The sequence below is a fragment of the Leptonotus elevatus genome, chromosome 17, assembly GCF_054856555.1.
Source record: "Leptonotus elevatus isolate MCC_2025b chromosome 17, RoL_Lele_1.0, whole genome shotgun sequence".
Taxonomy (NCBI): Eukaryota; Metazoa; Chordata; class Actinopteri; order Syngnathiformes; family Syngnathidae; genus Leptonotus; species Leptonotus elevatus.
The window spans coordinates 3942632-3957157 of NC_141255.1; the positions used below are offsets into that span (position 1 = coordinate 3942632).

Sequence of the window (14526 nt, forward strand, 5' to 3'; positions counted from 1 at the left end):
TGACTTGACTGTGCATATTTAGACGTACGTAAATGTAAGTAAAACAAATAAAAAATGAATTAAATAGAAACTTCAGACCACCAGTAAAGCTTTTCCTCATTTCAACCAACGAGCCAATCACCAATTAAACATGAAATGATGAATTTACATTTCCTGGTGTACCTAATGAAGTGGCTGCTTGAGGAAACAATTGATGCCAATTTGAAATCTTGAAGCCAACATTTATTATACTTTTTTTTCCTGTTTTAACTTCATTTAAAATACAAAATATTTGTTTGTTGTGTTATATTGAAGAGTAAACCACTGAACAGCCTCTCTCATGCTTCTCACGTATAATAGCGTACACATGACATGAACAGTCATTTCACTGGAGGTGGCACAAAAAAAAAGAAAGAAAGTTTTGTCAGGGTACTAAATGTGTCAAATCAGCATTTTTTCTTGCTGTAGTTTTGTCAAAATGGTGTTTCAAACACTTGACAGAACTTCCAAGTTAGATTTAAAGGATGCATCCTGTGAATGTGTGTGCATTTAATACATTTTTAAAAAGTGCACAAACAAGACAGGTGACACCACAGCTCCGCCACGAGCAAAATAATCTCATTTCGCGCTTGTGAGTTCACTTTAAGAAGAATAAAGAAAAATTCACAGCAAATAAAAACTGTAAATAATCCCAGTCTCACTACCCACAATGCAGCTGGGTTGTTTTTTTTCCACACTCAGGTCAAACCAGTTATTTACAAAATAAAAACACACGGAAAGCTGACACGACGTAAAAACTTGATGCAAGTTATGATTAACGACACAGCGGGGACGAAAACCAAACATTCTCCGTGTTTGAAAGTTGGGGACGAGCAGACGAGAGTCCTGGAAGGAAATAGGCGGAACGCACGTTTAACACATGCATGTGCACGCGCACACACACATGGACCCACAATCGCACTCATGCACCCACATTTCTTTGTAAACAACATATTGACCATAGATGTACCAGTGTCAACCGTGCAACTACTACTTTCCTTTTCCACATTCAGCATCATTAGGAACATTTTCCCAATCCGCCATTTTAACTTGAAGTGCTATTTATGAAGAAATATTTTTGACCTTGCACTTGACATTCCACATTTGTATTCATCACGATCGAAATATGTACATCCCCAGCCATACCATTAGGTACAGCTGCGCAATCGAAGCGATATTTCAAGACCCTGTAAAGTGAATTCAGAGATTTGTTTTTAAACATGGTTGAAGAAAAATTCCTGAAAATGTGCCAAGACGGAGAACAATGTAGTACTGAATTGTAGAGCTTATGTGTTCAACTGTCACCATTTCAGTGATTACATGCTCAAAACAGCTGGGTCAAAAATAGCCCAATTGGGTCAATCCAACCCTTTTTTTTGGGGGGGCTTTCATTTTGTATTAAATGTTTTTTTGGACTAAACAAACAAAAAATAAATAAATTGCTCACATTGACCTAAGTAGTTGGCAAAAGTAGCCCAATTAATGCTGGGTTGTTTTCTTAACCCACTGGCTTGGTGGCTGTGGATTTTGAGCAGATTGGGTTACTTTTTCCCCAAGATTGGGTTATTTATTTTGGGTTGAAGTTTGGATTTGGCCGGGCTGAATAACTGAAGCTGGTCACAATTTTGGAGAGACAACATTGATGGCTCAGTGATGACTGGGTAACAGGATCAGGGATCAAACCCAACATCTAATTGGGTCACACAGTATATACTTTCAACCCAGTAACCCGTTTCTTGGTAGCTTTAACTTTTTTTGCCCCTTGTGGGATCAAAATCTTGAGCCAACATAATGGGGCATAACCCAGCATTGGCTCAACCCTCTTTGGACCCAGCGTTGGGTTAGCGACTTCATCCGATCGGGATTACTTTTTGCTCTTGGATCATTTTTTTGTAAGCCTCGTTTTATAGAATTGGCCAATAGATTTTCACTTTAGAGGGACTGCAAGTACAAGTAGCAGCTGTACTTTGGAGTACATTTTTATTTGGTGGTGCGTGGTGAGATTTTTCTAATCTAAAAGATGTGCCTTGGCTAATAAAGGTCAGTAAACACTGATCTAGTGAGATCCAATTGATCAAGAGCTCATCATTAAATTGTGCATACCACTGTGGCTGTTTTTTTTTTTTCTTCTTCTCCCATTCGTGAATTTAATCATCCCTCCAAATCCACTGTATGTACGCCATCTAATAAGACTTTGGTATGGCTGAATGCAACAAAAAAAAAAGTCGTCGCCACCTTCCCGTGACGACAACAGCAGCATCACAATGGACTCCATGCAGTTAATGTGTGTTTCAATGCATAATCGCCTGCACACGTGTTTGGATGATTTGCGGTTGGATAGAAATGTTAGCAAAGGATATCAAATGGTGCAATCTCTCACACGCACGCACGCACGCACGCACGCACACACACACTCATACGGCCAAAACTCCTGATACATTCCTTTCTCTATTGCTTCTCTAAAGAGTCGTTCCTTCAACACCTTCTGGGCGCGCTGGTGTCCATCTTTGCCGAGTTTGCTCAGGAGGTGCGACAGTGTCGGGGGGGGGGGGGGGGGGTGGAAGGAGATGATGGGCCATCCGCGGTCAAAGTTCAAGCGTCCACGCACGACGGGGGCGGGTGATTTAGACAAAAGAGTTCATGGCGTTGACGGGCGACGGGGCCTCGGAGCTCTCGTTGCCCTCGTGCGTGTCCTTCTCCTTCTTGCCGCTGTACTGGCCGATGAAGGAGCCGTCCTCGTTGAATTGGCCGTCCCCGCCCTCGCCGTAGTCCACCAGGCTGTCGTCGCTCTCGTCGCGCCGCACCGTGCCGTTGGACGGCGTCCGGCTGCCCTTCAGCGGCTTGTGGTCTTCCGTGTCACTGTTAAAAAAAATAATAATAAAAAAAATAATAATAAAAAAAATAAAAATAAAACATAATTTAGAAATGTTCGTCTCGTTTGTCCTCTGCAGTCTTGAACCCTCACACCTTTCTTTTTAGAAAACTGAATATTGGAGAAGGGCAATGAATGAATGAATGAAAACAGGGCAGCCTCAAAACACACCCATCATCTAAAAAATGGCGGCCACAACAATATCAAATTTATTTATGTAAAAAAAAAATAATAATAATAATAATAAAGCCCTTTGCTGGAGGCTGATTGGCTGACAGAGAAGTGGGGCGTGGCCAAGAGCGGAATAAGCGAGCGGATGCTAATTACACAAGGAAAGACAACTAACTAATATTTTTTTTCTCGACAACTTCAACTAAAAGAGATCATGGCATCGAGTTTGTTAAAGTGGATAAATAATGTGCTTTTTGTTAGTTTCGATTCAGCCTTGCCTCTGTGGCGTGTTTGGCATAGTAGGCGTCCGGTGACGTCTCTGCAGCTTCGCACAATGTTCTATGTACAAATAACCACATTAAGTGAGAAAGTACCAAAAGGAATAACTTTAAAAAAAATAAAAAAAATAAAAAAAAGAAGAGGTTTTTCTGTCTCACCTGTATTCTCCAAATGTGCCATCGTCCTCCTTCATGGGCTGGATTTCTGGGTCTTGGTGGGCTTCTTCTTTTTCTTTCACTAGTGATTACACACACAAACCACTCAAATTAATAGGCTCTTTGTTTAAGTCCAAATGCAGACAGGAAGACATTTACATATATATATAACCAACTATGGTACTTCTATACTAAAGACATATACTGTACAGTGTGTGTGTGTGTGTGTGTGTTTGTGTACATACTGTATACAGTACGTACTGGTATGTGTATTGCGTATTATGTATATAAATGTACACATACCGTACATACACATGAATACATACATATGTTCTAAAAACAGTTGTGTCAAAAATAACCCAAATTGGGTTAAAAAGGGAGCGACCAAACTTTTTGGACTTATTTATTTAACACCAAAAGATTAACTCTTAACACTACTGGGTCAAAAAAATAACCCAATTTTGCTCCAAAACTGGACTGACATTATTTTTTGGGTCAATTCGACCCATTTTTCATTTTTTGATACAAAACAACCCAAAGTTGGATCAAATTTTGGACCCAGCAGTTTTAAGGGCGTACAATCTAAAAGTAGTTGAGTCACACACACACACACATACACACACACAAAAAAACACCTAGAATTTTTTATTTTTCCCCCGCAAGTTATTCATTTGCCCAAACTTTTTGGGTTAAATAAACAAACCAGAAAGTTTGGGCGATCCCGATTTGACCCAATTTTGGTTCTTTCTGACCCGACTGTTTTTAGAGTGTACATACATGCATATGCCATATACATACAGCAGTGTAGCCTATATGTACTATAATAACATCTGTTTGGTATATATAAGATTTCCCAAAAGTGCCGCCTGCGTTGAGTACCTGGATATTTGCCTCCCTTGTTCCTCTTGATGAAGCAGACGATGAGGAGCACCAGGATGAGCAGAGCGATTGCGCACATGAGCCCGATGAACCAGCCTTGCGTGGCGATGTCCACGTGTCGACTGGGCACGGCTACAAAACGCACAGAGATCAAGCCCGTTTTTTAAAAAAAGTGTGCGGAAAATGAACCACATTGGAAGTAGATAATGACGTGGACATAAAATGGATTACTTTGCACCGATGAAGAGAAATAAGGGAAATAAAAAAGGAAGAGGAAAATGAAAATGTCAGCGATTCTTTCAGTGCGACTTGACATGCGAGTCAAACTGGATTCTGAGATGATGAATGGGACGAATGAGACAAAAAAAGAACTACGCTGAGGCATGCCGCCTCACCTGGCACTGTAACCACTTCTTCATTTGTGGCGTGGAGCGTCGGCCCGGCCGGGTCTCGAGCTACCACGCGCACCCTATAGGACGTCCCTGGCTTTAACCCTTTTAAAATGTGCGAGTGAGAGCCGTTTACAGACTCCTTTTTCCAGTCCTCTTTACCTGAAATCGAAAGTTGTGGGCGGAGAGCAGACACGTTTACTTCCCGCACAGATAGCGGAAATTTGAAAATTGTATTGCTGCAAACACCAAGCGGGAGCCTTACTGTTCTCTACCGTGTATTCCACATAAATGTTCTTATGGTGTCCAAAGTATTCCCAAGTGATCACTGCGCACTCCTCCGAAACTGATGTGTTCACTATGCCAAACACGGGGGCTACAGAGGGCGCTGAATACACAACGGAAGGGGGGAGGGGGGGAGTGGAGGCTTTTATTCCCAAGTGTTGGAATAATACACTACACAGAAAATAAGTTAGGGATATTAGGTGACAAATCCAGGTCCAGAAAGTAAAAACCCTGCCACAGTTTGGCTTTAGCCATTGATGCTAGTTAGCTAGCTAGCTAGCTCCCGAGCAGGTAAACGAGCATCATGGGAGCTAGCTAGTGAGCTAGCTAGTGATAGAGTAGACAATATTATGTATTGTACTCTTTGCGTGTTCAATTAATTAACTGAATGGTGAGATTCTGGTGAAGAAGTCCCTTTGCAAAGGTATAATTATTCAGAAGCTTCTGATCACACAAAATGAAGACACTCAAGCCGTGTTCCGTTCAGATTGTGTCCCTCCTCCTCTCGCACATCATTATTTATTGAAAAGTGAGTGAATACGAAAAGTCTCCTCTCTCCTCCCATGTGCATGTTCCCATGAGTACAAATCAGATTAGACTTGAACAATAGTAAATCAGCCTGTCCTTGGACTCTCTTCGACCGGACACAGACTAGTACAAACTCTACTCCCTCCAGATAATATAGAAAATAAACTTGTTACCCTTCTCTTTCCCAGGCAAGAGAACAAAGGACTATAGATTGGCTTAACATATAAATTAACTGTTGTCTTATATCTATATCTTTATAACTAATATCCAAAACGGTTAAAATACAAATTGAAACTGAAAAACAATGTTAATAATCCAACACTAGCTAGCTAGCGCCCGGGGCTAAAGCTAAACTGTAGCAGGGTTTTTACTTTCTGAACCTGGATTTGCCACCTCTGTTCTCATGAACCTTTTTAACATCGTGTGATCGTTTGTGACCGTGTGTGTCCAACACACTCATAACACGTAAAGTAAAAAAAGCAACATTTTGCTTATACATCATTTTAGGCTCATCTTGAAATTTCACCCAAAAAGCCCGACATGACTAATAACTTTTTGTGAGTGTTTTATATTATATAGTTTATATTATATGACAAAATACATCATTTCAGCTTAAGTGCCAGCACCACAGATAGCGACATAGTTGTGTACCCTTGTGAAGCGGGGGGAGTGCAGACTGAGTGACGGGGAAGGTTGGGTGAGGAGGGGGCTCAGTGGGGCCTGAAAGAACACGGAAAGAGTCAGACAACACAAAGAAAGTGGCCGGCGACAAGCAGAGGTTCAAGAGCACGCTGTCACACCATACCAGAAGTGGAGACAGCAAGCGATTTGATTTGATTATTATTATTATTATTATTATTATTATTATTATTATTACATAGATGCAGCACAGCATTCTAAAGCAGGGGAGGGCAAATGTTAAAGTTCAAAGGTCACTTTTGATTTTTTTTTTACATAGCTGACCCAGATAGTTTCTCAATTTTTTAAATAATTGAATATTTATACATTTATAATATACACCCTGGACTAGTCGTCAGCCAATCCCAGAGCAAATCGTTTATTTACTAATAATTAATTCACATGAACTAATCAGTTATTTAACCAATTGAGATAAATGAGGTAAATAAATACACACACAAAAAATCAAATGAAAACAGACATTTTCATGAACCATTTTTTCAGGGAGGGGCTAAACTAATGCTACAAATGCTATACGCGTGAAAATGTAAATGATCATAATTTGCCCACCTCTGCTTTAGTGCGGCAGTGAAATAAGCACATGCAGGATTCATCATGCACGTTATGACATATTCAGTATTCAAAAGTATAAAAACAACAAAACAATAGAAGTGGTTTCTTGCTGTCTTCGAACAGCGGTTCTTAACCTTTCTTTGTTGAAAAATAACATGATTAATTTTTTTCAAATCCAAGAGAGGTATAAGTTTTACTTTGGCTCACCATACCTCCACATGACCTCCACTGAATCCCTAAGGCTTGATTGAACCCAGGTTAAGAACCACTGTCTTACAAGTTAAGAAATGTTGTCAGAAATTCATTAAAAAAAAAAAAAAGGGGGGAAACTTAAATAACAATGAGTCTAGATGAAACCAAAATGTAATTTTTAGACACAAACTAAGCATTTTGCTACAAATCGCAATTGGTTAGAGTATAATGTTGCATATGCTACGCTAACCCCTATTTATTTACATCAGACGTTTTAACATGCAGGGCGACTGAAATTAACTCCACAGGTTACCTTTGCCCGTCTCGGCAGTGGTACGAGTACGAGCTTGAGAAAGAAGGAAAGAAAAGAGAAAAGTGGCGACAAAAGGAGGTTGAATGTGGTCGAACCTCAAGGTCGTTTTTTTTTTTTTTATTCTTTCTGTAATCGGGCTCGAATGATCCCCTGTGGTTGTGATGCTAACGAGGTCAGAGGTCACTCACTCGTTTCCATGACGGTGGAGGCCTCTTTGGTGAAATTGGCGCCAGCGCCTTTGATGGTCTTCGCACTCAGGTAGAACTTGTAGAGGACGCTGGAATTCAGGTTGTCCAGCGTCACGGTGGTCTCGTTGACCAGAAAATCCAGGACAGTGACAGGCCCCACTTCAGTGCTATTCACAACTGAGAAAGAGACGGAAGCATGTCAACAACGTGCATGTTTTTTTTTTGTTTTTTTTTTTAAAGTGGCTGCAGGTACCTGGCTGGTATTTAAGCGTGTATCCAATAAGACGTCCATTTTTGCTCAGGGGTGGGCCCCATTCCAGAGTGAGCGAGTCCAAATTGGGATTCAAGGTGTTTAGAAAAGAAGGTGGTCCTGGAACTAAGTCAGATCAGGACAATTGGATTATTTTAAAGCTAAATAATTTTTTTTTTTTTTTTTAAAGGACTTAATAGTATGCACACACACCTCCCTCAGGTGTCTCAAATTGCTTGTCCTGACTCTGAGGACCTTCTCCTTTGATATTCAGGACCCTGATGAAGATGTTGTACAGGCTGTAGGGTTGCAGGCCCAGCAGGTGTCCCTCGGTCCGGTTCCCGCTGAAGGTCAGAATCTGATCTTGCGACTCTTGAGCCACTTCCTCCTCGGTCGCATGCAAGCCTCGCTCGCGACGGTAGTACACCTGCATGGAATGGAACCAGAGGTTATGATTTCGCTTTATCAGCGAACCATTTAAGGTTCATTTAAGGTGATGTTGGCGTTAAAAGGTTCTCTACAAACATGTTGAGGTAACTTGATGATCAAATTTAGGGAACCGTTGAAGGTTCCTTACAGGTTATTTTGAGGCGACTGGAGTATAACATTAGTTTAAGGTCATTTGAAGGCTACTTGTGAGAACCATCAAAGACTCATTCAACATATGGAGGTCACGTGACGATTAAATTTAGGGAACCATCGAAGGTTCCTTAGAGGAAACTTGATTATAACATTGAGGGAATTATAAAAGCCTAATTGGAAGTTATTTTGGGGTTACTTGACAAATACATTCGAAGGACCAAGGGTTCTTTTGAGTACAGTACACCATTCTGGGAACCATTAAAGGTTATTATAAGGTAATTTTGGCGTTACTTGAGTGCAACATTCCAAAAACCATGAACTCCTTTGCTCCCAAAAATGTATAAATGCGTAATACTTTAAATATTACCATGTTCCCAAAGACGTATTTATATGTTTTTATTATATATATATATATATATATTTATATATATATATATATATATATTTTATATTTATGCTAGAGCATAACTTGATGCAGCCTCTGAACTGAAGAGAATGCTTGAAGAAGAGTATAAGAGATCAACCACTGTTTTAAACATGTGAATAATGATGAAACTTAGCTATATTCGAATGCTAATTGCTGCAAAACGGAAACAGATAGAAATATACTTTTTTTCCTGATGAAAGAAGAGACTCTAATCTTTGTTTTGGTAGGTGTCATGTTTTCATAGCAAAAGAACACAATATTCTGTGGACCTTTGCAAAATCAGTCAAAATCCAATATAACAGCTGGGAGCAGAGGGGGTTGCTTCAGTGAAAATTGCTGGGAGTCAATGAGTTAAAAGGCTCCTTAAAATTTATTTTGAAGCCACTTGACGGTCAAATTAAGGAAACCATTAAAGGTTCCTTAAAGATTATTTTGAGGTTACATTCAAAGCTTTTTTTTGTTTTGTTTTTATTTTTAGTATTCTGGCAACCATTAAAGGTGATTATAAGGTAATTTTGGTGTTACTGAAATACAACAGCATTAGCAGGACAATTAAAGGTTATTTTTTGGGTTACTAACCTGAGTAATAAATCTCCTTAAAAGATTATTTTAGAGCCACTTGAGAATAAAATGATGGAAATTATTTAAATTTGTTTAATCTTACTTTGGGTGTCGAATAATTGAGTATGCAATTCTGGGATTCTTAGGATTTACTTGCGCGTAACATTCAGGGACCCATTAAAGGTTATTTTGAGGTCTGTCCATGTTTTGTCACCACGGCCCTGACATTCGTGTCCGCAGGCAACTCATCATTGAATAAGCACGTTGTGCGTGACTCGAAAAAATAAAATAAAACTGGGTCAGGGTTGAGCGTGACAGCCAGTGCTAAATGATCCTACACAACCTTCCTCCGCCCAAGGTCCGAAAACATACCTTGTAGCCCTTTAGTTTCCCACGGACCGAGTTCGAGGACACCGGCTCCCAGTGCACTTGTGCCATCGTGCTGTTGTGAACCGTCACCATCACACCATCGGGGGCGGACAAAGGCACTGAAGCGCAGCCAAAAAAGGACAACCGGTTAGCAAAGAGTAACTCGTTTTGTGAGAAATGAGAACAAACACATCACTGACGGTCTTCCCCGGAGTATCCGACGACGACGGCGGCCTCCGGCCCGTTGCCGTAATCGTTCAGCGCTTGAACTTTGATCTCGTAGGGAACGTAGACGGGAATTCCGGACACGACAAAATGGGACACGTTGGCCACCGTCTTGGAGGACCAATCTTGATCCACGTCCTTCTGTCTCCACAGCACCTTGTACTCCAGCCCGGGCCCATTTGACTGGAATCCTGTTAGCGACTGATCAGAAAATTTTAGCTGATGTCAGAATGCAACTGCATTGACCTTACATTGCCACCAGATGTCACTGTTTGTGCTGTAATATTGTGTCAGCAGCTTACAGTCCAGGAGATGACCAGGTTGCCAGGTTCTTTTCCTTCTCCCTGAACATCTGACGGATTCTCATCAGGGGCTGGAATGCCAAAGGTTCAAATCATGGGCCGTTTTGAAAGATTTGCTGCCAATTAGCACCCGTCTCCGGTACCTACCTGCCGGGTTGGTTCTGTACTGGCGTGACGGCAGGCTGGCTTGGCTGTAGCCCACCTGATTCTTGGCCAGAACCCGGAAGGAGTAGTAGACGTACGGCGAGAGTTCCAGTTGCGCCGTGGTGCTCGTACCAGCCACTTCTGTCATGTTGACCCACATGCCGGGCTGGTGCAGCAAATCCTCATACTGGATCAAAAACTCTGGAGAAAGAAAATGATAATTTATCTCCCGTTGTAGGAATTTTATATTACACTATAAAGCAATTAAAAGTCATCTTTAATTCAAAACAAAACAAAAACTACTTTGTGTGGGACTGTTGTGTTCATCTCCAGGGATCCAGGTGAGCTGAACGCTCCGTTCAGTTTGGTCAGTGAGTTCCAGATCAGCGGGCGGGTCAGGTTTCTCTGTGAAGACAAGATAGTCCTTAGAACTACTGAAAAAAATACAAAGGAGCACTGAGAATGTTTTGTTCATTTAATCAGTCGTTCGTGGTGACAGAAAATGTCATTTTTAATGAGGGAATGAGAATAAAAACTAAAATAATTATTGAGGTCAATATGAAAATTAGGGTTGTCAAAATGAGTGCGTTAATTTAAATTTAAAGTTCCTTTAACGGCAGCATTTTTTTTTATGCGCTATTAATGACCGCCCCTTACTTGGAAAATAAGCGGGGCAACTCCAGTCGCAACGCAGCAGACACGTCCATGTCAAAATTTAGCAGTAATAAATTTAACTCATTCACTGCCATTGACGACTTTAGACGTCAAAAATTCATTTGAACTATTTCTGTTAGTTTAACATTTTTTCCACTTTTAACAAGAGTATGAAAACCTATAAAAAAAATTGTTATTGTACATTTAGAACAGATATAAAATTTGTGATTAATCGTGAGTTAACTAGTGAAGTCATGCGAATAATTACAATAAAAAATTGTAATCGCCTGACGCTCCAAATTTTTTCTAATCTTTTCTTTTCTTTTTTAAATCGCAAGGCGATTACATTTTTTAAATTATAATTAATCACATAACGTCAATAATTAACTCACGATTCATCACAAATTTTATATCTGTTCTAAATGTACAATAAAACTTTTTTTTTTGGTCATACTCTTATTAACAAAAGTGTAAAAAGTGTCAAACTAATAGAAATAGTTCAAATGAATTTTTGACGTCTGTAGCCGGCAATGGCGGTGAATGAGTTAAGAAGATGTAAGGTGAGAAAATGACTTTACTTCTTGAGAAAAAAAGCCCAGACAACTATTTATAGATATGAAACACTGACTCGAGGTTAAATGTTTTACATTCACACGGCAGACAGAACCGAGACAATGTTGCACTTTTCCCACGCAGTGTGCGACCACATGCAAATTGTTATGCAAACACGCAGAATCTCACGGTTGTTATGTAGATGTTTCCCGTAGTGAGGTTTTGTTGAACCTCTTCAAGGATGGGACTCTCAAACCCGCTTGTATTGTAAATTTGTGATTAATCGTGAGTTAACTATTGAAGTAATGTGATTAATTACAATAAAACAATGTAATCGCCTGAAGACCTCATTTCTCTCTTTTCTTTTTGTTTTTTAAATGTATCTCTTTTTTTTTTAAAGAAAAGATTATTAAAATTAGGGCGTCAGGCGATTACATTTTGTAATTGTAATTGTATGACTTCAATAGTTAACTCATGATTAATCACAAATATTTTATCTGGTCTAAATGTACAATATTTGTTTTCATACTCTTGTTAACAAAAGTGGAAAAAAATGTTAAACGAATAGAAATAGTTCAAATTAATTTTTGTCGTCTATAGCCGTCAATGGCAGTGAATGAGTTAATAATAATGCATATATTTGTGGCGACTGGGGTCAAGTTGTATTTTACAAATTTAAAAATGGGCAGAATTTCACAAGTTTAGAGATTAGATAAAGAAGAGAGAAAGATTAGATAGTTTTTAATATGAAAGGAAAAATGCACTGAGCTGTCACCGTCTTACAAATGCAATTATGCCATCTAGTGGCAGGAAAATGCCCTCAACACAAATACAGTACAGTACATATTTTTAATGTTAACTCAATTTTATGAATTATTATGAAATTATTGACTAAATGACAAAAAAAATGCAGCCATATTTCTATTAGTTTAAAAAAAAATCACTTTTATATTAACAAGAGTATGTATAATAAATTCAATGTACATTTAAAATAGATGTAAAATTTACGGTTAATCGTGATTTAACTATTGAAGTCATGCGATTAATTACAATTAAAAAAAATAATCGCCTGACACCCCTTAAAATTTTATTTTTGCTTCATTAATAAAAAAAAAATCTATCATTTTGTAATACAGTATATCTAAATGCAATAATACTATTAGGCACACTGCACAGTCTCATCAGGTCCAATAGAACATAAAGCAAATGTTAGATGAGGGTGAGGGTTTCAAGGGTGCAGAAAACGTCACATGACGACACTGTAGACAGTATTTGTTTACCGTAGACAATAGCTGGAGTGGGAGTAGCCTCTGAGAGAGCAAGAATCAAGAGTAGAGTACACAAAAGTTAGTAGAAGTCACACACACTTAAGACAGCAGCAGAAAAAAGCAGGAAAAAGTCACCAACGCCGAGTTGGAAATGTCTCAAAGTGGACGCGGGGAAATAAAGAGCAAAAGTACCGACGACGGTAAGCGTGGCGCTGGCGGAATCCCGGTCCAGGGTGGTGTTCATGATGCACGTGTAAGTGCCCTCGTCTTCATCCGTCACATCTTTGATGAGCAAACTGTCGGTGTCCACCTCGAACCTAACAATCAGAAAGATTTCATCTCATTTGCGGAAAGTCACGTCACGCCGCGAGGCCGTTCCGGCGCAGCGTACCTCTCGTCGTCGGGCAGCTCGCCGTTGTTTTTCAGCCAGGTCATGGTGGGGACGAGAGATGGGTCGTGTTTGACTTTGCACTCGAAGACGGCGCTCATGCCCCGTTGCACCACTTTGTATTCCGGCTGCTTGAGGATGCGCGTGGGCTCTTTGACTTGGAGGAAAACGTGGTTCTCTTTGATGCCCAGGTTGTTGCTGGCGATGCACGTGTACTTGCCGCTGTTTTGCGACTGGGCCACGTTGATTTCCAGGGTGCCGTTCTCGTGGATCACGTAGGGGTCTTCGCTCTTGATGCTGATCTGACCATCCTTGAACCTACCCCGAGAATAGCGCGCATTTTAAGATCTGGACTTTGTGCGGAGGCGACTGGACGTAAACAGGTGGGATTTTTACCACGTGATGGTTGGGATCGGTGAGCCGAAAGTGGCACAATGGAGTAAAGCCGGGCTGTTGGTGATGACCTGGTACACTTGGTTGGGAGGAGTAAGCACCCTCGGGGGCTCGGCTAAATGATCAAAGTCAAAATGACCGTCAGGATCGTCAAACGACATCGCAATGATGACGTTTCTCACTTACCCAGCACACTGACAAAGGCGTTGGCAATCAGGTAGCCAAATTCATTGGACGCGTTACACTGGTAAACCGCACTGGACCCGGACTGCACGCGGCTGAGAATGACGGTATCGGCATCCACCTTGCGCGTGTGGTCCTCAGGAGCGTCTGGCACATTAAAGACCTCATCAGTTCATTTGAGTTGAGAAAAAAAATTACTTCACAAGCGTTGCCTAACTCAAGCAACTTAAATGATGGTAGGGGCCATCATTTTTCATCAGCAGTACATCTAGTGGTGAATGGTGGCATTACAACATAAAAATATATAGTGGAACCGACACAGTACATTTCATAGAGTAAATTCTACTCTAAAAAAAAAAAAGACTATATTCAGTCCCGCTCTAAACTTAATTTACTTTGAATTTTCTAAATGTACACTTGGAAAAGAGTAAAATACTAACTAGCAACAACAAGAAAATCTTTCAACATGGAAGAGAGCCACTCTACAACTTGAGCTATGCCAGACTTACGGTACGAGGTACGAGGATTCCACCTTTCACCTGCGATACTGTTGATAGAGTAGGAGTGGCATTGGTCAGTGGTTGTTCCTCAACTGTTGAGTGTTTTTTTTTGGGGGGGGGGGTAATTTTTACTTTCTGTTTCGACTGGCACCAAATATAGTCTTTTCAGAGTAAAATCTATTCTACAAAATTTACTGTGCAGCTATCA

General features: G+C 40.3%; 1 protein-coding gene across 15 annotated transcripts in view; it reads right to left on the bottom strand.

Annotated features, from left to right (window-relative positions):
* Nucleotides 1–200: 200 nt before the first annotated feature.
* nrcama (neuronal cell adhesion molecule a) overlaps nt 201–14526 on the bottom strand; it is a 39999-nt gene continuing 25673 nt past the window's right edge. For 4 of the 15 annotated variants that reach the window (XM_086058729.1, XM_086058724.1, XM_086058728.1 and 1 more), the window contains 20 exons: nt 13822–13965; nt 13639–13750; nt 13246–13560; nt 13047–13171; nt 12867–12896; nt 10684–10785; nt 10384–10581; nt 10237–10307; nt 9910–10135; nt 9713–9828; nt 7984–8197; nt 7774–7896; nt 7521–7697; nt 7333–7365; nt 6228–6296; nt 5029–5151; nt 4770–4925; nt 4375–4506; nt 3499–3577; nt 201–2877 (listed from right to left, as the gene is read on the bottom strand). In XM_086058729.1, coding sequence (XP_085914855.1) covers nt 2643–2877; nt 3499–3577; nt 4375–4506; nt 4770–4925; nt 5029–5151; nt 6228–6296; nt 7333–7365; nt 7521–7697; nt 7774–7896; nt 7984–8197; nt 9713–9828; nt 9910–10135; nt 10237–10307; nt 10384–10581; nt 10684–10785; nt 12867–12896; nt 13047–13171; nt 13246–13560; nt 13639–13750; nt 13822–13965 — 2780 coding nt within the window. In that variant the 3' untranslated portion in view covers nt 201–2642. The remainder of the gene's footprint in view (nt 2878–3498; nt 3578–4374; nt 4507–4769; nt 4926–5028; nt 5152–6227; nt 6297–7332; nt 7366–7520; nt 7698–7773; nt 7897–7983; nt 8198–9712; nt 9829–9909; nt 10136–10236; nt 10308–10383; nt 10582–10683; nt 10786–12866; nt 12897–13046; nt 13172–13245; nt 13561–13638; nt 13751–13821; nt 13966–14526) is intronic. The other 11 variants (XM_086058737.1, XM_086058738.1, XM_086058726.1 and 8 more) reach the window with 6 other exon arrangements.